Source organism: Pleurodeles waltl, chromosome 4_1, assembly GCF_031143425.1.
Source record: "Pleurodeles waltl isolate 20211129_DDA chromosome 4_1, aPleWal1.hap1.20221129, whole genome shotgun sequence".
Taxonomy (NCBI): Eukaryota; Metazoa; Chordata; class Amphibia; order Caudata; family Salamandridae; genus Pleurodeles; species Pleurodeles waltl.
This window is the reverse complement of record NC_090442.1, coordinates 235,487,282-235,513,899: the sequence shown is the minus strand read 5'-3', so window position 1 is coordinate 235,513,899 and position 26,618 is coordinate 235,487,282. Positions and strand designations below refer to the sequence as shown.

General features: G+C 45.9%; 1 protein-coding gene across 8 annotated transcripts in view; it reads left to right on the top strand.

Moving 5' to 3' along the window:
• AMN1 (antagonist of mitotic exit network 1 homolog) overlaps positions 1 to 26,618 on the top strand; it is a 458,308-nt gene that overhangs the window by 41,149 nt on the left and 390,541 nt on the right. For 5 of the 8 annotated variants that reach the window (XR_011202246.1, XM_069228202.1, XM_069228203.1 and 2 more), the window contains exon 2: positions 18,170 to 18,275. The exons of the other annotated variants lie outside the window; for them this stretch is intronic. Coding sequence is in view for 3 of the 5 variants with exons in the window: in XM_069228202.1 (XP_069084303.1) it covers positions 18,175 to 18,275 (101 nt within the window). In the remaining 2 variants the exon portion in view is untranslated. The remainder of the gene's footprint in view (positions 1 to 18,169; positions 18,276 to 26,618) is intronic. 8 annotated transcript variants of the gene reach the window in all.

Sequence of the window (26,618 nt, the reverse complement as noted above, 5' to 3'; positions counted from 1 at the left end):
CATTTATATTTATTTATATATATATATATATATATATATATATATATATATATATATATGATGATAAAAAAAAAAAAAGGTTAAGGCTTTGTTATAGTTAGGAAAACTTATTTTTTCCTATTTAAACCAAGTTTAAACTGCACAGACGTTAACATTCTGTAGTTATAACTTTCATGTGCAGTTTATCCACCACCTTCAGATTTTTATCCAGTAGTGGACCTCGTTACACACTCCTTTCAGCTCGCTAACCAGACAGCTTACAGCCTATAGCTTGCCGCTCTACCATGCACTGTGTTGTGACAAATTATGTAATTTGAGAAGTTATAAGTGCTGGTATGAATGCTATGATGTAACATGCTATAAGTAATGTAGTATGCAAGGGTATAACAGTGCATGGAAAAGGCATGAGTCATCGTTAATACAGTGTGGCAAGTGAGGTGGCAGGATTGTGTTCGGAGGTGCACGATTTATGGTAGCTTGAAGGTGGTTCATAAATTATAAATTGAAGTTATAATTTAAATAAATTTGGGTTTTGTATAGAAAGAATACATAACTTATTTCTAACTATAAATTATTCTTACCTCCTTTTTTATTTTTATTTATGTTAATGGTTTTTGAATAAAAAGTTATTTCAAATGCTACTTATAATAATATGAAGGTGGTGGATAAATTGTAAATAAAAGTTACAACTATAACTTTAGAATTTTTAAAGTTTGTGACGTTTGGGGGGTGTAGCCAAGGAACATGGCTGGCGGGACGCGCCCCTAGTGAGCTTCCGCGCCCGGCGGCATCCTTCAAAGATCCTGGGGTACCTCAGGCTGCAGGGACCCCTCTTTCGGCAGTGGGACGTAGTGCAGAGAGGTCGTGCACAGCACGGTTCCTCCTTTTAGCACCGATGGGGTCGGAGTTGAGCCGTAGAGCACGTGCCTCTCTTGGGACACAATGGAGGCAGCGTCCGGGCCTGGGGAGCTCGAGCTGGAGCAGCGGGCGGCTACATCTGTGGCACTGTTGATATGGAGGGCACTCTGCTTTGGCAGCCTCTATTCTGCGCAGGGGGCCTCCTGGACTGCGAGGCGGGCAGCAGCACCCCGAAGGACCCGACGGCTGGGCCCTTGTGATTTCCATGGGGGGCCTGCTGCGAGTGGAGGTTGTGGGCGAAGGCCTCCCCTGGGCTGTTCGGGGACTGGCTGCTGGGCCTGTTGCCAGGTGCGGCGTCCGAGGGCGGGCGGAGTCTCCCGTGCTGCTGAATTGGACAGGCCTGTCAGATGTGTGGCCCCCGGCATTTGGTACCGATTATCCGGGCCTGGTGACATGAGGCTGCGTTCTGTGGAAGCACTGGGAAGTTGGCCTGTACCCGGGGGGGGGGGTCGCATTGGGTTCTGGAGGACTGCAGTTGCTGGATGGCGCGCGCCCGGATGGGTGTGAGTAGAAGATGCCCCTGGACCTCAATTTTTTCGCTTTCCTGCTCCTTTTGGCTCCTACCTGTGAGTACCTTGTGAGGAATCCTCTCCCATTGGGTGTACCTGCGGCCTTTGCACTGGACACTTCGGGACACAGTGGTAGATGGTGGTGTCTGACGGTCCGGAGCGCAGAGGACTTGGCTTTTGTGGCACTTTGTGATCCGGCCTTCACCGGCAGCCCCCTCCGCAACAGGGACTGGGTCGGAGCCCTGGTCCAGGCGCGGACGGGATGGGGCGGCATAAGCGAACCGATATATCGAAGGGTAACACCATGGAGCAATATACTACCCCGCTGCCCTTGCCACACCGCCCGGCCCGATCGGATGAGAATGTAGACAATATGAGGGTGCCTGTGAATCCTGAGGAGCCCTCGCGTGCGGAGCTCCTCGCGGCCATCCAGGGCTCTAAGGTGGCGCTGGAGGGTAAGATAGAGACTGTGGCAGTAGAGGTGAACCTGCTTCGGGCTGACCTTCGGAAGGTGTCCAATAAGGTCAGAGTGGCGGAGGGATCCATTGTGGAGTTACAGATTGGGGTGGGTTTCCTGCGGAAACAAATGTTGCAGGCCAGTTCCCCAGTTGGATGGCCGGAGGCGAGGTTGGAAGATGCAGAGGGGAGGTCACGACGGAACAATGTCAGGTTGCTGGGCTTCCCGGAGCGTGCGGAGGGGTCTGCTGTGGAATCCTTCGTGGAAAACTGGATCAGAGATGTGCTGCAGCCGCCTGGGCTATCCAAGGTTTTTGTAGTGGAGCGTGCACATAGTGCCCTTGTTCCGACTCCATGGCCAGGCGCTCCGCCCAGGACCATTACAGCCCGTATTCTGAACTATAAGAATCGGACTGTGTGTTGCGGGCCGCCCGTGAGTCCGTTAAGGCCATCTATGAGAACTGCAAGATATTCATTTATCCTGATTACACAAACAAGGTGCAGAGTTATCGAAAGGGATTCATGGAGGTCAAGGCAAAACTTCGAGCCATGAGCGTGCGATATATGCTTCTGTATCCGGCTTGTTTCAATGTGATCTCAGGCGGGAGATCACACTTCTTCGATCGTCTGGAGGAGGAGTGGCGATGGCAGAAGATGTAGGGTAAGGCGGTTCCGGGGCGGTCAGAGAGAGCTGGAGGTGTCGCTTTCCGGTCCTCTGGTGCGGAGAGCCCGGATTGGAGGTCATGTGAGGCAGGTCAGCTGGTGGATGCTAGGGCTGGCGGGTCGCCTGAGGACTCCAGTCACAGAGTAGAGATACAACAGGACGAAACAATGGAGGTAGTGTCTACTGGTTTGGCCGGGGGTCGGGATGTGGAACTGGGATGAGGAGCGGTGAGGGGTGCAGGGGGGATGTTCCTGTGCAGGTCTGACTATGATCCTCATGGTTCAGGGTGCCATCATGCTCTTCTTTGCAGGGTTGGTGTCAACAATTGACGTACTTTTCAAGGGGAGAGCTGTGGCCTCCAATCTGGTTTGGATCCTGTTGGGCCCTCACTTGAGGATTGGACTCCACAGGCCATTAGGGGGACTTTGGATACTTAATGAACTGGGGCGGTACTCAGGTCATCAGTGGATTGATGCCGGGGTAGGGGGGTGGTCACTCCACATTTGTGGTAGGACTTAAGACATGGTAAGTTGGGGGTTAGGCTGTTGTCCTGGCAGCATCTATGGAATGGAATTACAGTATGGTTTGTTATGGTTGTTTTACTGTATATCCTGGTGGGGGTTGGAAGTTTGGGGGGGTTTGATTGACCAGGTTTGTCAACATTTGAAGTTTATTCAACAGTGCAGGTATGAGGGTTAGACGTGCTATATGTCCTTTCCTTGTCTTCCTATTGGGGTGGGACATAGGGGGGAGGTGTTCAGTTGGGATGGAGGGCAATTCAGTATTACTATGGGTCGTCAAATCAACATGTTGACCTGGAATGTCCATGGTTGAAGAGTTACACCAAGTGCTATAGGGTACAGTCATTTCTAAGGAGCCAAAACATTCACATTGCCTGCCTTCAGGAAACACACATGACGGAAGAGGAAGCACACAAACTGTCCAAGAAGTGGCGGGGTCAGATGTTTTCATCCTCCTTCTCCTCCTATGCACGAGGTGTGTCTGTATGGGTGGCACTGGGGGTTCCGTTCACCCACATATACTGTGAAGTAGATGTCTAGGGCCGAAATGTTCTGGGGGAAGGTATGTTGGACGGCTTACAGATAGTTATCCTCAACACATATGCACCTAATACTGATGATCCCTCCTTTTACACAAGAATACCTGCGATTTTAGGGGACAGTGTGGATGGGCTTTTGGTCTGGGCGGGGGTTACAGTTGTGTATTACACAGTGATCTGGACCACCTTCTGCCGAAGCTGGGAACTAAGCCCTTCATGGTGAAGTCCCTTAGGGATGTGATGACACTTTTGGGACTATGGGATAGTTGTAGGGAGCTGCACCCAGAGGGCAGGGAATACACTTGTCATTCTAGAACACATAATATGCATACCTGATTGGACAGTTTTCTGCTGGGAGGTCTTAATAGCTCGCAAGTACTGGATGTTACGCATATGGGTAGATTCTTGTCCGATCATGCACCGGTGCGGTTACAGTTTCAGTGGGGTGCAGCGGGCACCTATCTAGTGCGTAGTTGGCGTATGCCTGCGGCCTTTCTAACTGATGCAGGATGTCGTGAACGGGTGAGTGAGGCCATTAAACAGTACATGGAATTGAATTGGAACACAACACAGACTAGGGGCCTAGAATTGGAGGCTGTGAAGGCAGTCATAAGGGGGAAGTGTATAGGCATGGCGTGTGGGGTACACAAACGAAGCGTGAGCACGTTCTACGAGAACTGGCGGTGCACCTTCAAAGGGTTTTGATGGCTGGTGCTGTCTTACTTAAGGAGGGTTTGGGGGCGTTTCTGAAGCAGATGCGCCTTCCGCGCCTGGGCTTGGAAAGTAGGGATGCCCTTGAGACTGTGATTACTGTTGAGGAGTTGTGTGACGCAGTAGCTGCAATGTCCCCTGGTAGTGACGGTTTCCCTATTGAGTTGTATCAAACGTTTTCCTTGTCTCTAAGGGAGAAGTTCCTGGAGGTCTTTGAGGAAGCTTGAGTGTGCGCTAGGTTGCCAGACACCATGCATCAGGGTATGGTCTGCTTGATGCTCAAGCCAGGGGGAGACCCTAGAGTCCCCACTTCGTATCGCCTGCTTACCATGTTAAATAGTGATGTCAAGATACTTTGTAAGTTCTTGGCCACCCAACTCCGTGGGGTGTTTCAGGGTTTATAGCACAAGGATCAATGTGGGTTTATTCCTGGTCGCAGTACATCCTATAATTTGCGCCGCTTGGCACATATCCTGCATGAGACCAAAGATGTGTAGACTGAGCTTGTGCTAATGTCCGTGGACCTGGAAAAGGACTTTGACACAGTTGAGTGGGGGTACCTCTTAGAAGTCTTGCAGGGCATGGGGTTCGGCCCCGGTTTCTGTGGTTGGGTGCGTATACTGTATACTGCCCCTAAAGCACAAGTAAGGGTGGGGGGAGAGCTCTTGAATACCTGGGAGATCGGTAGGGGCACAAGGCAGGGATGCCCGCTTTCGCCTCTTTTGTTTGCTCTGGCGGTGGAGCCACTAGCAATATGGCTTTGTGAGGTGGTGGAGTCGTGGGGGATCGTGGTGGGCCGGTCTACACATGTAATTTCCCTGTATGCAAATGATGCATTGGTTTATGTACGGGATCCTCGTGTCTTGGTGCTGATGCTGTTGGGGAGGCTGGAGGTTTTTGGTGCCGTCTCTGGTCTCAGAGTCAATAGAAAGAAGTCGCTCCTGTTCCCCTTGGGGTCCCTTCGTGGGATTTTGTGTGCTGATCTGCCTGGAGCAGGACTTCGATGGGAGGCTGAGGGTTTTCGGTACTTAGGTATATGGGTCACTCACTCTTTGGCTGCGCATGAGAAACACAATGTCGGTGGCTGGCCTGGAATGCTTGGTCTCCTTTTGGAACAGGTTGCCTCTCTCTGTGATGGGCAGGGCTGCGGTGGCTAAGATGGTGTTCTTGCCACGGTGTCTATGCTTGGTTCAGAACTCTTTATTTCCGTTGGCTGCCTGGCTCTTTCGTCGTTTGGATAGTCTGCTGATCTCTTTGGTCTGGGCTAGTTGGCGAAGTAGGGTGACGCTGCCAGTGTTGCAGAAGGATCGTGAAGGGGGTGGGCTGGCGATCCCTAACATCAGACACTACTATTACGCAGCACACTTGCAATATGCTGCCAAGTGGATGACGTACACTGATAACTGGGAGAAGAGGTTGTATGCAGGATTGTTAACTTGGGTGAGGGGACGCATTTGATTACCCGGTTTTTATAAAGCCCTACGGGAGGATCAACCAGGTGTGATTAGTGTAGGACGTAAGGCATGGGAGGCTGACCTGGGGGAACCCATGGCGGATGCACTCTTTCTTTGGTGCGTGCAGTATCCTGTAATCATAGGTTTAAGCTGCTACATTTTAACTTTGTGCTCAGAACGTACCTTACACCCCGTCGACTAAACAGGATCGACCCCAGCCGTAGAGTGTGCTGCCCTAGGTGTGGTGCGTTTGATGCTTCCTGCCTTCATCTAGCTTGGACCTGCAGGGCAGTCAAGTGGCGGGAAGTGGTAGCAATGATTGAGGAGGCCACGGGATTGGGGTTACGGGCAGCGCCGATGACCTGTCTTCTGGGAGTGGTGCGGAAGCCGCGAGGTGGGGGTATTCAATATAAATTGCACAGCTTGCGCTGGCCAAGCATAAAGTAGCAATCAGCTGGATGAGCTTCTGGAGCCTGATGGTCTCCAGTTAGCTAAGGGATTTACTGGAATGGGGTGCAGCCGAGGAGCAGCATATTCGCCTGACACGAAGAGATGAGAAGGTACTCGCTGATGTGGCGGCTTGGGGAACTTTGTTGGAACGGTTCACTGGCAGGAGGACATAAGCTCCATAAACAGTGCAGAGGATGAGGGAGGTGGGGACACTTGCGTCCTCTGAATAGGAGGCGGCCAACTGTTGTTTAGCTATGTTCCTGCTTGCATAAGCTGTTTAATGTTTTGTTTCCCAATGTTCTGGGTTGGGGTGGTGGGATGGAGGGTAATGTCCGTACAGTGGTTATAACCTCACATGACTCGAATTCGGATGTGAAACGCCCCTCTGGTACTCCTATGTGAGGATAATGTATTGTCTTGCTATTATTTGCACTGTCCGTATGTTCTTGTTGGTTTTAATTTACCAAAACTCAATAAAAACAGTAAAAAAAAAAGAAAAAAAAGTTTGTGAAGTTTAAACTTGGGTTGTATAAAAAACATTAGAGTCCAGTCTCGCAAGTGGAGAGTTCAGATCTTCAAATGGATCCCAGCAGACTGTCGCAGGACAGTCAACCACGCCTCAGTCACAAGCAGGCTTGACTACGGCAACACCCTCTAGCCGGCACCTTGACAAGAAACATCAAAAAACTACAACTCATCCAGAACACAGCCGCCAGACTCATCCTGGACCTCACATGCCGACAACACATCTCCCAATACCTGAGGACCCTCCATTGGCTTCCGGTTGAGAAACTAATAACCTTCAAGCTACTCACCCACACACGTACAAGGCCATACACAACGCAGGACCAGCCTACCTGAACCACGCGTCTCCTTCCACACCCGCCAGATCCCTCCGCTCCCCCCAGGTGGCACTGGCCACCATCCCTCGCATCCACAAAACCACTGCCGAAGGACGATCCTTCACCTACATCGCAGCAAAGAGCTGGAACAACCTCCCACTGCACCTCAGACAAAGCCCACCGCTCACCATCTTCAGGAAGAACCTCAAGATGTGGCTCTTTGGGTGAGGTCCTACCGCGCCTTGAGACTCTCACAGGCGAGTAGCCACGCTTTACAAAAACGGATTGATTGATTGATTGATTGAGAGTTATGTGGAGTGTTTTACAGTATCGTGGAGGAGAGTGTTGTAAAGTCTATTGTCATAGACTGGAGTATTGTAGATTTAGTTAAAGTGGAGTAGAGTGTAGTAGCGTATTGTACAGTGTGGTAAGGTGTTACATAGTATAGTAGCATGGTGTCTCATATAGCGGAGTCAAGTATTGTAAACTGGACCAGTGAGTTATACAGTGCAATGGCATGTCACAGTAGAGTAGGGTTTTCGTATAAACTGTGATAGAGTGGAGTAGTTTAAAAAAAAAAAACTTTTTATTCCGCTTTTTGTGTATAAACATTACATGTTACAATTGCATGCAGCATATGCTTGGCACATAAAATACACATCATTAACAGAAAATGCCAGTGCAGTAGGCAGAAAGACTCAGTATATGTCATATGCAACAGAAATGTAGAAACATTTTAACCAAGTAAATAACATCAACATTGGGGTCCGCGCCATTTTGTAATAAGAGGAAGGAGCAGAAAAGCACCATTATAGAGAAATAGATGGAATGAGGGATTTGTCATCAGTTGGCATTTGGGAAGGGAGCGTGTTAAGGGATGAGCAATAGGCACACCAGGTGATAGATTGGTGTTAGTAGGGGTTGCCACAGTTGCTGGAGACGTTGGGCGCCTTGGGCAATGTATCGGTATGCATTAGGGTGGCTTAGAAATCATTCAGGATGGCATCTCAGCTAGCGGATACTTATGAAGGCCTTGTGTGTTCTCCTTGTGTAAAGCAGCGCCTTCTACTCTGACCCACGCCTGCACAGAGAGTTCCCAAGCAGTGATTGCAGGTGACAAAGGTGATTTCCCCCATGGGTGATCAAATGCTTGTCTCGGGCAGTCTTAAATCTGTGAATCTGATGATGGCCCTGTGTTTTTGTCCCTATGAGTATAGCCCAGCAAGCATGCCTCTCAAGTGTGAGGCACGGGTCTTTCTGGACAATCAGCCGAACTAGAGGTCACACCTAGCCAGTATTGGTGAAAAGAGGGCATTCCCAAAGCATGTGCATTAGACTAGCATCAAAAAGGGAATGCGCTCCTCCAGCATCAAGAAGGGAACATCGAGGGCAGACCGCGTCATTGTGGAGGTAGTAGCGATTTTTCTTATGAGGATGGTAGGCCCTGTGGAGTATGTCCGTATCTTACAGATGGAATCCTGTCAGGCGTCTGGCCACCCATTGTAGCTGTGAGGCCAAGTAATAATGTGCAAAGTAGAGGAGGAGTATGTAGTATATTATAAGACGGAATCGTGCATTCCGCAGGACAAGCAATAGATATTCAATGATGGCCTTCCACTCATTATCAGTGCAGGAACGCCCCAGGTCTGTTTCACAGTGACAGGGTAATGGGGTTGGTGAAATTGCAGCATGTGTATGCAGCAATTCAGCAAACCACTGCATCAGATGGCGGGCTGGTCCCATCACATGAAGATATTGGACAGGGAGGTGCATTGGGTATTCCTGTTGCATGCCACCTCAACATGCATTGAGTGTCCCAATTATGAAGTTGTGTAATAGGAAGTGACGGGACGGAAGTCCCATGTTGGCTACTGGCTTTTGAATATGGTGTAAGGAAGCTTTCACGGTAAAGATCCCCCAATGTATGCAAGCCTACCTTGTGCCAGGTGTCGTGTTCACTTGTTGAGGTGATCTGGTCCCACTTAGGAGTGCCTATCAATGGAAACACAGGGGCACATGGCTGGGTATCTTTAGTGATTAGTAGGCTCTGTTTTAAACATTGGTGTGCCACTCATATCAGTGCAGAGGGTAGAAGTTCTTGCTTGGTGCAGAATTTAGAATGCAAAGTTGGCTTCAGGCTGGGGCTGGCATGGCTGTATCTGACAGATGGAATCCTGTCAGCCGTCTGGCCTCCCAGTGTAGCTGTGAGGTCAAGTAATAGTGTGCAAAGTTAGGTACAGCTAGCTCTTCCTTCAATGGTCGGCAAGTACGTTTTTGGAGTGCCACCCTACAGCTCGTATTGTGCCAAAGGAGATCCCTTTTAAGTTTACCAAGTGTAGGAAAGAAAGATTTAGGGACGAAGAGGAGGAGATTGGCAATAAAAAGTACAGTAATCAGGGTAGCATGACCATCTTGACAAGGGCTATCCTCCTGGCGACGGAGAACGGGAGTGATTTCCAGAATGCTGATTGTGCCCATATCGAGGACGTTGTTCGAGTAAGATTACCGACAAACAAATTGAGATCACTGTGAACGTGGATGCCTAAATATCGGAACGTCACAGGTTGCCAGGTCAAACAGCACCTCCGAGATGGTAGACAAGATCGGGGATGACGTGGAGTAGAGTGGTTAGTAGAGTGCAGTAGACTCATAGAGTGGAGTACCGTCAAGTGGAGTGTCTTAGAGTATAGTGGAGGAGAGTGTCATTGAGTGGAGTGTCATGTCCTATAGCTGAGTGGCGTATCATAGGGAAAAGTTGAGTGGTGTGTTGAGTGTCATACAGTGTAGTACAGTGGCGTGGAGTAAAGTTTCAAAGAGTGTAGTACAGTGTTGTAGAGTGGAGTTGCATACAGTGGAGTAGAGTCTCAGACAGTGGAGTGTCATAGAGTGCAGTATAGTACAGTGACATAGAGGGGAATAAAGTGTAGTAGAGCAGAGTACACTAGAGTGTTGTAGTGTAGAGTGGAGTAAAGTGCCATAGAGTGGAGTGGCGTGCCGTACACTATAGGGGTGTGGAGTGGCATAGCATACAGCCCAGTAAAGTGCCATACACTAGAGTACCTTGTTGTACAGTAGAGTGTGATGGGGTGTTGTACAGTATTGGAAAGTGAAGTAGACTACGGTAGAGTGGCATACAGTCTAGTTGATTTTTGTAGAGTGGAGTGGTGTATAGTACAGTGTTGTAGAGCAGTGATTCCCAACCTTTTGACTTCCGTGGACCCCCACTTTATTATTACTGAAACCCTGGGACCCCAACCGAATCATTATTGAAATACAGGGACCCCACACTGAGTCTTTACTGAAAGCCAGGGACACTGGCCTAAACATTGTTGAAGGTTTGAAAAACAAATTAATACAGAAACAAGCATTCATCTACCACATACATAAATTAGAACACATTTTGTTTAATTTCCAAACAATATAAATAAAAATAAATAATTTTAATAGGAAGGTTGAAGCTTTTCTAAATTCAATTGAAGCTACACATCCTCCATACTGTATTCTGTTTGATGCACTTGCACTGCTCCCACAAATCAATCTGAGGATGCTATTTTAATATTTAGCCTCCAATTTCAAATTCCTTAACATTTACTGTTTAAAAGTTCAGTTGTAAATTTAGCCACTTTGTTTATATACACTCTATCAATCATTTAATACTACTTCATTTTCTAAGCAGTTGCGGACCCTCTGCAGAGGATTCATGGACCCCACCAGGGATCCCCGGACCACAGTTTGGGAACCACCTGTTATAGACTGTGTGGTACAGTGAATTGGCATGCAGTGTTACAGAGTACAATGGCATTAATTGGCATATAGTGAAGGAGTAGAGCGGAGTACTGTCAGACTAGAGTTGAGTAAAGTGGGATGTAGTGCCATACAAAGAGTTGTGTATAATGTTGTCTAGTGGACTAGAGTGTCGTAGAGTGGAGTAGCATGTTGTACATTACCATACAGTGAAATGAAGGGATATAGCCATTAGAAAAGTGTTGGAAAGTGGCATACAGTGTAGTAGAGTCTTGTAGAGAGGAGTTGCATAGAGTAAAATAGTGTGTGAAACAGTGGAGCTGCGTAGAGTGTATTGTTGTATATTAGTATAGAGTGAGGTAAAGTCTTGATCAGTGTACTAGAGTTGAGTCGAGTGGTGTAACAATGTGGAGTAAAGTACAGTAGAGTATATTGGTGTGTCAGAGTAGCGTGGAGTGTACTGGTGTAGCGTAGGTCAAACTGTTTTGGAGTGGGGTCTGGTACAGTAGAATGGAGTGCTGTTTCATATAGAAAAGTGTTGTATAGTGCAATAGAGTGTTGTACATTGGAGTTCTCGGGCATAGAGTGGAATGTGGAGTTAGAAAGTGGAGTGTACAGAGATAGAGTGGAGTGCAGTGTTTAAGAGTGCCATGAAGTGTGATAGACTCTTATAGAGTGGAGGAGAGCCATACAATGGAACAGTGTACATTCTGTTATGATGTAGAGTGGATTACCTTAAAGTGGAGTAGCATACAGTGGAATAGCATACAATGGTATACTATATAGTGAAGTGTAAAAGAGTGGAGTGGCATAGAGTAGAATAGTGTAGACTGGAGTAGTGTACAGTGGAATGGAGTGGAGTAGGGTACAATGGATTAGCTTAGAGAGGTAGAGTGGGGTGGCATACATTGAAGTACCTAGAGTTAAGAAAACTGTTTTAAATTTGAGTGGTGTCTTATGCAGTAGAGTTGAGTCCTGTGTTGTAAAGTGTTGGAAACCATCGTAGAGTGGTGTACAGTAGGGTGTATGGGCATAGAATTAAGTGCAAATTAGGACAGTGCAGTGTTTGTGGGGATAGAGTGGAGTAGAGTTGCATAAAGTATACTAGAGTTTTGTGGAGTTATATAGAGTGGAGGAGAGTACACTGGAGTGGCTTGGAGTGGAGTAGCATACAGTGAAGTGGGATAACATGGAAAAGCATAGAGTGGAGTAGAGTAGACTGGAGTTGCATACAGTAGAGTGGTGTAGAGTGTAGTAGCCTATAGTGTGATAGCGCACAATGGAGTGGCATACAGTGGAGTGATTTAGACTGGTGTGGGGTAGATTGTACTAGCAAAAAGTGGAATGATGTACAGTGAAGTGGGGAGTGGAACACCGTACAGTAGAGATTGAAGTTGTGTACAGTCTAATAGCTTAGAATGGAGTGGCGTAGAGTGGAGTACAGTGTAGTGGCGTTGAGTAGAATAGCCTAGAGTGGAATAACATAGAGTAGGCTAGTGTAGAGTGAAAAGGCATATAACGGAGGGGTGTAGAGTGGAGTGGCGTCCAATGGATTAGCATAGAATGCAGTGGCATAGAGTGGAGTGGTGTACACTGGAGTGGCGTTGAGTGGAGTAGCGTATAGTGGAATGGAGTGGAGTTCATTAGTGTGGTGTAGAATGGAATAGCGTATAGTGGAGTAGGGTACAGTGAAGTGGTGCAGACTGCAGTGACATATACTGGATTGAATGTAGTAGCATAAAGTGGTGTGGCCTGCAGTGGAGTGGCATCTAATTGAATAGCTTAGAATGGAGTGGGGTGAGTGGAGTAGCATACAGTGGAGTGGCATACAGTTGAATGGAGCAGAGTGGAATAGTGTATAGCTGAGTGGCATACAGTGAAGGGGTGTACACAGAAGAGACGTAGAGTGGAGTTGCTACAGTGTAATAGTGTAGAGTGTAGTTGTGTACAGTTTAACAACGTAGAGTGGAGTGGTGTAGTGTGTATTAGGGCATAGTGGAGTGGTGTAAAATGGAGTGGTAGAGTGGTGTAGACTGGTGTGGCATACAGTGGTGTGGGGTAGAGTGTAATGGCATAAAGTGGAGTGCTGTACATTGGAGTGGGGTCCAATTGAACAGTGTAGAATGAAGAGGCATAGAATGGAGTAACTGACAGTGGAGTGCAATACAATGGAATAGCGTACAGTGGAGTGGCATACACTGGGATGGAGTAGAGTGGAATAGCATATAGTGGAGTAGCACCAGTGGAGTGGTGTAGAGTAGCATACAGTAGCACTGCCTACAGTGTTATAACGTAGAGTGGAGTCTTGCACAGTTGAGAGGTGTTGAGTGGCGTAGAATGTAAGAGTGTGTAGTGCAGTGGCTACAGTTGTGTGGAATTAGGATGTATGTGAAATGTAGCAGCAATATAGATTATGGTGTGTAGAGCATTGCAAACGGAATTGTGCTGCCTTGTGTTTCTCCAGATTTACCAATCAACACAGGGCCATGCCCGGTGGCCTTGCATTCCTTTGTAAATTTCAGTATTTCATTGCCCATACAACACCATGAGCGACGCAAGGGGACCGCAATCCAATTACACAGCTAAACCTAAGTTACATTTTGTAAGGAACAGGGGGCCCTTATCCACAAAATATGATTTATAATTCAAACATATAAATACATTGAAGTCTATGTATAATCTCAAAAGTGTTAATGATTAATGAGAAATCATCATGTGTAGTAATTGATAAATATTGGTAAAGGCATAAACATGACGCAATGCAATACTCATACAAAAAACAATTTTAAATAGTTAAATGAGTTAAGGTAGGACTGTTGATGTTTCGATCACTAGAACTAAATTCATAGGATCGTCATCAGGACTCTGAGAATTGTGCCATGAGATTCACATAAATCGTAATCATATGTCCGAAAGAGTTTTAGCCACAGAGTAAGAATCCATGTCCGCATGCTTCAAAAAAGGGCAGAGAATAGTATCTGCGACACATGAGTAGTGAGAGTGCACCTTGCTACTGTTTTACACTCAAAGGCGTTCTGAAGCCAGGGAAATTATCCAGTGAAACATAACACCCAGTCGGTGAGTCCTAGTTTGGATTTTTGAATGAGTATTGGTACTAATTGGATTTGACACAAATTACTGTATTGCATTGTCACATGTTTGTGCCTGAGTCTGACGGTTGATTACTGCCTTGATCAATATTTATCTGTTACTATGTGTGATTGAAAACTTTTGTACATATAACTGTTGAACCAGAGGCAAATCATTGTGTTTTGTGTTTACATTTTACTGCATTGGATATGCTGGAAGTCATCTATTTTACTTTTTTCCATACATGTATGCCCCCGTTTTTTAAATCCTTTTGATGATTTCTTATTATTAAATAATTTTTACTTTGAGATTATACGTAGACTTCATTGAATTTCTTTGTGAATTCTAAATCATATTGTGTGGATAAGGGAACCCTGTTCCTTATAATATACTTAGACCCCAAATCCCTTTACATCTTTGGGTTTTCCTTGTTTTATGAACGTAGTTATATTTTGACCATGGTATACTGTGTTAACTTTGCAGTATACCGTGGTACATGGTGATGACAAGCCAGTATATAATTGGGTTTTCACTACACTTTGGCTGTGTTCAGTGTTAGAGTCTTATATATAGCTAAGTAGTAGGTTCCTACCTAGTAGCACTTTATTAAAGTGGTAATAGGTAGGGAAATTTAGTTTTTTAAATATATGTTTTTAAATACTTTTATGCCATGTATCATGATAGATGTCACTAAATTTAAATGCCTTATAAGTAAAAAAAAAATACTTACCCTACTTAACTGATGCTTTTTGGGGTTTGCTACCCAAAAATCATCATCTCTGCACCATCCTATATAATCCTGCTAAATTTCATGTAAATCCATTGAGCTGTTTTCGTGTTATGTCAAATACAATAGTCTATGGAAATTGCAATGGTTGTCATACAGCAGGTCGCAACACGACCCGCTGTTCCCTCCACTGCCTCCCTGACAGTGCACGTTATACAGTGGAATGCCCTAAACACTTAACAGCAGCCTAGGGAGTTCTGCAAGGCGCTTCAGAGGGCCATTCCTCGCCTCACCTGTCTGGTGGGCTGGGTGCACTCCTCTCCTTGGGGGCCATATTCTTACTCTCTGTAGTTTCTTCTTCCTAGAATTCCTGAGGAAGGGTTTTGCTTTAACTAATCCATCATGGAGGACCTGTCATGCATTCCTGCCAGCATTTCCCAACCCATCATGGTAGCCTCACTTCTTCCTCTGCTACGTCCTGTTTTTTGGGTACATAAGGAGCATAACAGTCTTTGTTCTTTACATTGCACCACTCTTCTCTCCTGCTGGTACGTCTTCACTTCTGCTGGTGTATCCTTGCCCCTGGTGCTGATTCTTGCTCCTGTTGCTTCCCTTCTCATCCTTTCTATTCTCCTTGTTCTGGCATTTCCACTAGCCTTATCGGCGTCTTCTGAGCCTTGATGCAGTCCTAGTCTTCTATCATCAGTACCAGTCCTCATCAGCCTTCTGGGGGGTCTCCGATTGCCAGCAGAATTTTTACCCTTCAGGGTTTCTCCTCTTGGAGGATTTTTCTAGAGGGCAGCATCTGTGCAGACGTTCCATTCTCAGCGGCATTGTGACTACCTGTGGCAGACAAGGACAGTCAAAACTTGGACTTGAGGGTTTTCTCATCGCTCCAAGGCTGCAAATAGAAGTCTGTCCCCTCAGGAACATGACATTGATGGAAAAACACTTTAGGGACCCCCTTTTTCCTTGCACCCCCTCAACTATTCACCACAAAAAATTACATCATCTCAAAATGTAAAAAATGCCATAGGTCTAGAAAGGTTTGTGGTGATTCATCAAACTACAGAGTTATTTTTACTGTCACTCTGTATGTATAGTATATGTAATGTATAGATGCAGATGGTCACAGTTTAATGTGCTATTTAGTACAATTGTTGAGTGTAGGAAAAGGGACCACGACTGACAATAACGGATGCCTGGAATGGATCATGATACCACTCCCGTTACTTAGCAGTGGTAATAAATAACATATTATACTCAGTGCAGCTGTATAATTTGGTTTATGCCACAGCACTTCAGCATGTGTATTTGTCTTGTTGAAACCTAATTTAAGAAAACCACAAGGCAGGGTGTTAAATTTGTGCAGTAAGTTAAAAACACATTGAACAAGCCTTGCGCCTATTGAGAGTTGTTTCCCTGAGTAAGATAACTGTTAACTGCAATCTGTGAGGCAATAAACAGTTTTTCTAAATTTGGCTTTTCTGCACCATTGTAATAAAATGGAGTTTGACTTTTGCACTGTAGTAATAGAGGTGTAAAAGTGTGTTAATTAGCACAGTTGGTCTACATAATGTATTATTGGGATACATTTATTGCCACTGTATGTGTGTGGTGTGTGTGTGTGTGTATATATATATATATATATATATATGTGTGTGTGTGTGTATACACCAATGTCTGTTTGTTTATCTAGCAAAGTTTTTAAGCATAGGATTAGCACAGTGCTATCCACGCCGAGCTAGATAGGGACAAAGTCTTTTGCCATTTGTAGTTCCCAATTTAGGTGGAGAGCAGCTCTAGTAAGGAGCAACCTGCAACACCAGCGACACTCTAGATTTACTCACCTCAAATGTCTGTTTTTCTAGCAAAGTATTTAAACATAGGATTAGCTCAGTGCTATCCATGCAAGTTAGATAGGGACAAAGACTTTTACCATTTGTACAGCAAAATCTTTTAGCATAGGATTGACACAGTGTCATCCTTGCCGAGCTGTAAAATGACAAAAGCCATTTACTACTCCAGGCACAATATTACAGCTTTGAACTGCTAAAATACCATCCAAGCCAACCTGGAATGAGTAAAAGCAACCTTGACACGTGTTTTGCTCTCATTAGAGCTCTTCAGAGGGGTTTAGCTTTGTCCAGACACAAGGGAGCACCCAGTATAAGTCAAAGCAAAGCCCTTTCAGGGTTAGAGTGATGCATAAATTATGCAAAAAAAGAGAGTACTCTGGGTAGTTACCAATTTAGGTGGAGAGCAGCTCTAGTAAGGAGCACCCTACAACACCGGCGATACTCTAGATTTGCTCACCTCAAATGTCTGTTTATCTAGCAAAGTTTTTAAGCATAGGATTAGCACAGTGCTATCCACACTGAGCTAGATAGGGACAAAGTCTTTAGCCATTTGTATAGCAAAATCTTTAAGCATAGGATTAACTAGCCTTAACTCTAAAGGAATGTCTCTTTAAAGAAGCTCAGCAGCGTGTATTTAAATGGCACACTTAAAACAGAATAACAAACTGTGCCACTGATGTGCTTTCAGCTATCACTTTGAGACATTTTCAAGTGCAGGTACCTGGAATTTCCAACAATTAGAACAAATCTATGTATTGTTTCCCCCTCTCTTTGTGTGATAATATTGTATAGATTGTGTGGCGATTGTATTGCGCTCACAAATTCAGGACGCAGTTTAGAGCGCTAATAAAAACTTCATGCTAGTCCTTGTCACACATTTTTTAATGTTTAACATACAACTCTGACATCATTCGTCATGCCTGATAACCAAAGCAGTTCCACATAGAAATGATTTCCGCACGTGAGGGCACAGCTCCTTGAGTCAGTGATGGCATTCAATAAGCTGTTTTTTATTGGAGACAGGTGTCGGTAGGGCAGAAGGGTGCCAGGTGCCATGGTGCAAGCAGACAAAATAGGCACCAGCTCTTCTGATGGGCTATAAAAATAAAGCCATTTTTGGAGTTCAGATGCCTCCTAAGACTCCTGGACTGACTAATGCCTCCTAAGACTCGTAAGACTCCTGTGCCACTGCCTCTGATGCACTAAATGTACCTCCGCCCTGGCTCGAATGCACACTTGTTCATTACTTTATGATCTGTAACTGACCAAATGTTTGTAAATGCTTGTATTATTTTTTTTAAATAGTATTTGCATTGTGTGATATTGAGAGTAAATTTCTTTAGCGCCTGTCCGAAGTAAATTACTTTTAGGTGCTGGTCATCAGAGTAAAGATGCTGCATAGTGTGTGTCCCAATGCTGTACGAGCCTCCCAAAAGCAATTGCCAAAACCAAAAGGACCCAAAAGCAAGACATATTTGCTTTGCCACTGCTTGTTTTAATTTTTTCTGTAGATCTGCAAATCCTTCGCGAGTCTGCACAGGGAGGGGGGCGTACTGAGCCCTGCAGTGGATCCGCTGATCGGACAGGAAAAAAAGGGCAATATTTTGGCCAGCCAACTGTTCTATGGGGTCAGGATACTTGTATCCTCACGCCTTATGTTTTACGCTCTATTTTTACCTCCCCAGGGCCGATGCGAGAAACAAAATGGCGGCTGCAACTTTCCCTTCAAGTTGCGGCCAATCGAGGCCTTGCTTTTCCCCCCAATCCACGAATCCTTTGTGATTGGATCCTGTAAGTAGCCATGTTCCTATATATCTATATTTTTAAGCTTAACTAACTCTAAAACTACTGAATGGATTTACAGCAAATTATAAAAGCACGACTCTGGACCAAGACCTAGCTTCCTGCCAAATTTGATGTAAATCCGTTCTGCTGTGCGGGCTGTAGTGGTGGTCAAATATTCAAACAATCCTGAAGGCATAGAATGTAGAAAGTGTTTTGGGACTCCCCTTTTTCTCATCTCCCGCTTGAAGAATCATCCTGAAATTTTCAGCATATCTCCTGAAATGACGGTCACATTACTTTTGAAAATGTCATGAAGATTTGTCAAACAGCGCCAAAGTTATTGGTAATACAAAAAAAATGCTCAATTTGTGGAAAACGTTGATCCTAACTATAACTATCTATACACACTATTTATATATATATATATATATATATATATATATATATATATATATATATATATATATATATTCATTCACTAAAATACAAGGAAAAAAACACAAATTCAGTAATGTTCTGTGACATGCTGCGATCAGGGGAAACCACTATGTCCTTGTCATAGCTACTGAGCTGGACCTGGGGTAGGCTCCCCGGGGCCATTAATGGCTCAGGGAAGGGGGCTGTGTGCCACCCTCCCCTCCCCTGCACTGTAAAGGAATCGGCCTAGGGGTAGGCTCCCCAGGGCCTTTTCAGCCTTGGGAATGCTCGACCCCCTCTCCATTTAGTTACAGACTTGAGGAGAAGGCCTGTGTGGTCCACCCTCCCCATAAAAATTCATTCAGCCCGGGGGTGGCGCCCCGAGGTCTCTTGAGGCATAGAGGGGGAAGCCGCATGGCCCCCTCCCCATAAAAAATATGGGCTCCCCAAGGACTCTTTAGGCATGGGGAGGGAGGCGGCATGCTCCCCACTCCCATAAGTAATAAAATTGGCCCCGGGGGAGGGCTTCCTGCCCCCATAAAAATAGTTTTAGGCCCAAGGGGTGGACTTCTAGGGGGTAGGCTCCCCAGGGCTTATAATAAATAAATGTGGCCTGGATACCAATTTTTTTTTTTTTTCCAAATCCTGTGAGAGTCTTGCTGGATTGTTCCTTTTTTTAGAGGTTAAGGGTATGCCTACCCTGCCCACAAATATCTTTTTTTATTTTTTTTTTGCAACTTGTTTACAACTACAGCAAGCGCTCTGATTGGCTGCCAGCAACATGAGAGAAATGTTGCTGCTGGCAGCCATTACAGGACTCGAGGACTTAGTCAAGGACCTTGTCGATGGTATCCTCGTCGTTGACTCTCTCATCATCGACTCCCAGCGCTTGCTGTGCTGTTGACTGTCCTGTCAACTGCACAGTCCTCACCGGCGCTTTCTCATTTACTGCGAAGCTGAAACTGAGTTTGTCGACCCTAATGCGATGCAATTGGCAAACGATTATAGCGTCAACGAGGTCCTCGAGTCCTGTAATGGCTTCCAGCAGCAACAGTCTTCTAATGTTGCTAGTAGCCAATCAGAGCGCTTGCTCTCACAGGAGTCTGACTCTTGCAGAAGCGAGATGGCTCAAGGGAAATATAATTCCCTGGGCCAATCAGAATACTCAATTTTTAAATTGGCACACCTGTGAGAGTCTCAGAGACTCTTGTGAGTCCAGCTGCCAAAATACATACAATTATTTTTGACCATTAATTAATCCAGAATGACTCAGCGGATATTTTATCAAATCACAACAAGCATAACCTGCTGACCAAGATCTAGCTTCATGCCGAACTTGGCGTTATTTTGTCAGTGGTTTAACCTTTCTTTAAGATGTCTGAAGAAAATGCATGGGCATCTAGAATTTTGGGACTTCCCTTTTTTCACAGCCCCACTTGACAGATCACCCTGAAGCCTTCCAGGACGAAGCTGAAGTGGATGAACTTGGCCCAAAGCAAAGCCCAAAAATGCTCTCTTTGGAAAAGCAGACCCTAACTATAACTACCTAGTGGTGACTGCCACTAAGATAAGATATATATATATATATATATATACATATATATATATATATATATTATAATAATAATATAAAATCCTCCAGTATTGGATCTTTCATAGATTCACATGCTTGAATCATTTCCCGTCGTCAAAGTGGGAGTCTCACTGTACTATAATAAAGCAATGTGTATCACTAGAATAGACTGACATTGAACCATAGGTTTTATAGCCTAACCATGTCCTTTTTTTTAATTAAAAAAAAAAAAGGACCAAAGCACAAACTTTAGCCAATCAGGTGATGGCACCCTCTGCAACACTCCCAGTAGAGGCTGATTCCCTCAGTTTTTCTACTGCACATTGTGTAATTTGAGTTTCCTTGAGCTCTGCTCAATCTTCTAGTTTCTCTCAGCTCTTGAAAGGATTTTTTTCCCTTCAAAATCATCACTTGAATTTTACTACATACAGATTTTGACTTGACAACATGTCCATAATCGCTAAAAAAAAGGATTATTCAGATCCTGTGATACCTGTTGGAAAAAGAGGCTCCATTCGGATGACCCACATAAGAAATGTATATATTGCCTCATCCTGACCATAAGGTGAGAGACTGCAAAATCTGTTGCACCTTTTCTCAGAAGACCTTAAAGGACATGGAGGGTAGGCTCTCACTGTGGCTCCAGAGGCTAAAAACTAAGGATTACCCTCTGTCTGAAGGGACAGTGACCAGACTTCAACCTCCCTCAAGAGACGCATCTAAAGAAAAGATCTCTTCAGAGCTATCTTCAGAGGCTTAAGAAAAGTCTAAACATATTTTTTTCTGGACATGAAAAGAGGCATGAGGGCCTTCTTTCTTCATCAAAAAAGGACAAAGTGGTCTCAGAAAAGGTTTGCTCAGAGCCTGTCAATCCTACCTTATTAAAAGCAATTCCCAAACTTGCTTCACAATCCTTACTGTTGATGACAAAATCATTGAAGAAAGCCTCAAGCACCACTTCCTTGTCGATTACAGCGTCTACAGTGACTACAATACTAATGTTTATGTTTACTAAAGCCTCATCTCCTATGATCTTCTCTTCTTCACCACTGTCATCCACAACAATCGTAACCACAAAAATCTTCAAGCGCCCGTCTACGAAGGAAACTCCGATGCCTGTCCTCAAGTTACCATCACCGACTAAGATCCAGTCGATGGCACAGTCCTTGCCTGTGCAATCCCATTTACTGTCGACGCTGTAGATTAGTTGGTCGACCCTAATGCCAATAACAATGCCGACGATGATGCCGCAGTCGACGATGAGAGAGTCGACAACAATGGCGTTGACTAGGAAGACATCCACTAGTCATCAGTCGGCAACACTACCACCAAAAATTACTCTGAAGACATTTCCTCCATTGTCTTTAATCCCTGTAAGGGAAAAGTATTCTCCAGACACTACTCGTCCTACCCACGCCTCTTCAAATAAAGTGTCTGGGCATCCACCCACACCCCTCTTAGATAAAGATGATGATTCCGGTGAGGATGGTCCCATTCGAGTGGCTAGTAAACCATCCAAACTGCATTTCAACTGCCAGGACTTTGAGGAGGATGATGAGCATCATCATGAGGAGCACTATTACTCCGCGAAAGAGCACTCAGAGTACCAAGATGACTATTCAAAACAAGACCAACAGGAACCTTTCATCAAGATGCCCGTGTCTCTAGTGAGCAGATTACAAAGCATGCTCCAAGATCATTACTGCAGGTGTCCAACATCTGCACCTGCAACTCCTAGACCACAATCACCATAGTCTACGCCTTTTTTGCAAACACCTATACCGCAGTCATCACGGTTGCTTGATGCACTCGTCATTCCTCTACCTACTGTAGCGAAGACCTTGGCTTATTTCTCCCCCCTTATGCTGATGATGCACCTTTTACAGATGAAGAAAGAGAAGAAGGGGAAATAATAGACAATACCTCAGTTTCCAATAAGTGTGACGACTATCTCATCCCCACTCCAGCTCCACCGGTGGTGGCACCAGTATATTCTCCGCCAGAGGATATTGGTGGCTTACATAATTTAATGGAGAGAGCAGTCAAACGAATTGAACTTCCACTGCTTACCAAACAGAATGCTTCCTATACAACTGTAAAGAACAGGTTAAGAAATCATCGAGGGCTATCCCGATTATAGATGGCAAGAAGGCCTTAAAGCTATGAAGAACCTGGGTATGGTTTCAGCCATCCTTCCACAGTTAGACAAGAAGTACAGAGCTCCTGATGACTCCCCAACTGGTCTTATTGGACAGCCAAAACCAGACTCCGTGTTATCGCTTGCTGCACAACGGCGATGTAAGAACCCCTCCACACCAGTTTCCCCTCCCCTGGACAGAAATGGTCGTCGACTTGATAATATCGGAGAGAGATTTTCCTCCATGGCAGTCACAACAGTAAGAGCAGCAAACTCACTGGCCATACTCAGCCATTATACCCGCCAGATATGGTCAGTTATCTCAATTGATTTGCTGCCACAGGATGCCAAACAGGAAGCTCTAAAGATTCTCCAGGAGGTTGAGAGGATATCGCCGGAGATTATTGACTGTGCCATTGATGTTGCCAGCACTAAGTTCAGACAACTTGTGGGAGCAGCGGTTCTTCACAGACAAGGATGGTTAAAATCCACTTCCTTCCATCCGGAAATCCAAAGCAATATCCTTGATATGCCGTTTGATGGTGAATCGTTATTTGGCAGACATGTGGATGATGCTCTCTAAACCTTCATGTTTTTTTTGTAAACAAAGTTTATTGCAAATTCGATCAACCAGTGAGTAGGTAAACATAGTATAAGAGAATATACAGTGACTCTGAGAGCAAGGGCTTTTTAATCTACACTTCTCTGCACTAATAGCAATCTGATGTTGCAACAACTACCCTACCCCCCCATCCCTCAACCTCCCCAACAGTGCCCCACCCCCCAGTGATGATACTGGTAGCATATCTGAACAGTTGTATTGTATGTAGGTGTGCTATGAAGGAGTCAACCCTCCGCTCACAGTGTGAGAGCATTTACCCCTTCTAGTCCAACCGTATGAACCTGCCCCGGGGTCATCCGTATTGGTACCAATGGATTGGGATTATTGGTAACTTCTCAAAGCATCCAATCATCATTCAATCATGGGACTGGACCTAATCGGTGTTCCTCCTTAAAGGAGTCTAATATCGCATCCCAACCTTGCGCCGCCTCCAGGGGCCGCCAACCCCTTCTGGCCTCACTATGTAAAACAGCACTCTCACACCCAGCCCACTTAGTTAGCTCTCTGGTCCATTGGGGCAGTCTCGGCCCAATTGGATTCTTCCAGGACATCGCTATTTCCCTCTTGGCCAGTACGTAGGCCAAGTCTCGGAACCTGTTGGTTATTTTGTACTTAGCCGTGCGTGGAAACCAGCCAAGTAGACAATGCTCTATTGTGCAAGGGGTTTCTCTTCCTATCGCTCCAGCCACTAGTCGGCTCACCTCCGCCCAATACACCTCCACCGTAGGGCAGCTCCAGAACATATGCCTAAATTCCGCCTTCTCTAGCTCGCACCTCGGGCAATTTACTCCTTCCGCTTCAAAGTACCTGCTGATCCGTTCAGGGGTGAGATATGCCCTATGAAGTACATAAAAATTAATCAGCTTAAATCTGGCATTGCGAGTCATTTTGGGGAAGCCCCCCAGAATACGCTCCCAATCCACATCGGATATAGTTGTGCCCAGGTCTACTTCCCAAGACGATTTGAGCTGAGTCAAAGGTATGGTCCTATCCGCCTGAATCCTGCTGTAGAGATTAGAAACTGCCTTAAAGGTGCCAGAAGAAGTCGCCAAGTATGTACAGGTTGTTTGTGTAGTGAGCTCACCTGTCCATGTCAGCCAGTGTTTCCTGATACTAGCCACTACTGAGCCATACAATAAGAAGTGCCCTCTTTGTAGACTGAATTGTGTCCGAAGGACTTCAAACGGCATCAGTGTCCCCTCCTTAAATAGTGCTCCTACCGTCTGTATCCCGGCCTCCACCCAGGACTGGAGTCCACCCCAGTCACCCCGATGGGGCAAAGCTGTTAGGGACAAGAGGGGTAAGTCAGGGGAGTAAGGGGTCTTTACCTTAAGTTTACGCAATAAGCTCTTCCAACAGAGCGCGAGGACTTTAAATTCAAGGGAATCATGCGTCCCAGTACCCGGACACCCCAACAACAGTTCGTATAATCTAGACTCTGGGGGAGTAAATGTCTTTACCCCCAACCCTGTCGCTGCTCTGTTGGCTGTCCATTGCGCCAACCACTGGAGCTGTGCTGCCAAGTAGTAAGCCTCAAAGTCCGGGACTGCTAGGCCTCCGTCTGTGGACCACCTCTGAAGTTTGGCCAGAGCCACTCGCTTCCGTCCACTCCCCCAGATAAAGGCTATGACTATGGATTCTAGTTCTGCAAATATGGCCTTCGGAATCCAAACCGGCAGGACCGTGAAGTGATATAGGAGGCGAGGCAACACCACCATTTTAAGGATGGCTACCCTCCCCGCCACAGATAGAGGCAAGGTTTGCCAGAAAGCCATGTTGGAACGGAGGGAACGCAATGAGCCTCCAATATTGCTGTCTATTATATCCTGTGGGTCATGGAAAATCTTGACCCCCAAGTATGAGAGGCATCTTGGAACCCACTGGACATTTCCCAACTCTAATGGCGTGGCTACAGCAGCGTTCAAAGGAAACAGGCCGGTCTTGCCCCAATTCACCCGAAGTCCAGAAAGCTCACCAAACTGCGAGAGCAAATGTTGGGTCGGGGGAAGGTCTCTGTGTACATCGTCTAAGAAGATCAACAGATCATCCGCATACAACGCTATTTGATGTCTCTTGCCCCCTGCCACTATGCCGGGACCCCCACCACCACCACGCGCCGCAGCTGCTAATGGCTCCATAGCCAGTGCAAATAGCAGCGGCGATAGGGGACACCCCTGTCTGGTACCTCGCTCAACGACATAAGGTCTGGATATAATCCGTCCAGTCCGTACCCTAGCAGTGGGCTCAGTATACAACAATCTGACCCTGGCAATGTATTCAGGTCCGAAACGAAGGCGGGACATCACTGTATAAAGGAAGGCCCACTCCAAGCTATCAAAGGCCTTTTCTATATCGACTGCGAGCACTCCAGGGGCTGGGCTAGTCGATTTTTGATCGTTCATGACCGCTATAAATCTGCGTATGTTATCCGCTGTGTTGCGCCCCGGGATGAACCCTGCCTGGTCAGTATGTATTAGTGTTGCCATGTGGGGGAGAAGCCTAGAGGCCAGAACCTTGCTGAGGATCTTGTAATCCAGGTTCAGCATGGATAAAGGTCTGTATGCCCCAGCTTCCGCAGGATTTTTCCCAGGTTTAAGCAAGGGCACTATTACCGCCTCCCTCGCTGTTGCCGGTAAAATTCCCCAGTCTCTGGCGGATTGATATAGAATCTCGAGCCTAGGAGTTAACAAATCTATATACGTGGCATAGAATTCGATAGGGAGACCATCTGTCCCCGGAGTCTTTCCCCTCGATAGTTCATTAATGGCCCTCCGAATCTCTGGTTGTGTGATGGCGCCCTCAAGTTGTGTCGCAGCTTCTGGTGGTAGTGTCTGCAACTGCAGTCTAGATACATATCTATCGGTGGAGTTACCGTCAGGACGAAGAGTGCTTTTATATAATCGTTCGTAAAAGGTCATGAGGTGTGAGTTAATTTGCTCCTGCCCGTGAAGGGGATTCCCACACTCCGATATCATTTCCAGGATAGGTGATGTCTTATGCATTTGCGAAACTACCCAAGCTAACATCCGACCCGCTTTGTCTCTCTCCCCGTGTGCTCGTGTGATATAGTTTTGGTAGTCAAAGCATCGAAGACGCTCCACACAGTCAGCGACCGTTGCTCTAAGATAGTAGGTTGAAGGAGCGGATTTTCAGGCCTTTTTTTCTCCATCTCACGTAGCTCTCTCTCCGCTTGTTCAGTGTCCCTAATTAGAGTCCTTCGGACCCTCACTGCTCCCGCGATACAGCGCCCACGCACCACCACTTTAAAAGCATCCCATTCAATCAAGGGGTTATTGGTCGAAGCCTCGTTATCTACAAAGTAGTGGGTAATATGCTGTCTTAGCTCCTCACGAAAGGGTGCGTCTTCTAGTGACTCAGTCTTCAGTCGCCAGGTGGGGATGCGGGAAGGGGGCGAACCCCAGCGTAACTCTAGTAATAGCGGGTTATGATCAGAGATTGTGCGGGTCAGGTATTCAACATTATGCACCTGAGGGAAAATGTCTGGGGAGCAGAAAAACACATCCAAGCGGACATGAAGCTCATGCCGGGGGAGAAGAAGGAATAGTCTCTGGTCTCTGGGTGCAGTCGTCTCCAGACATC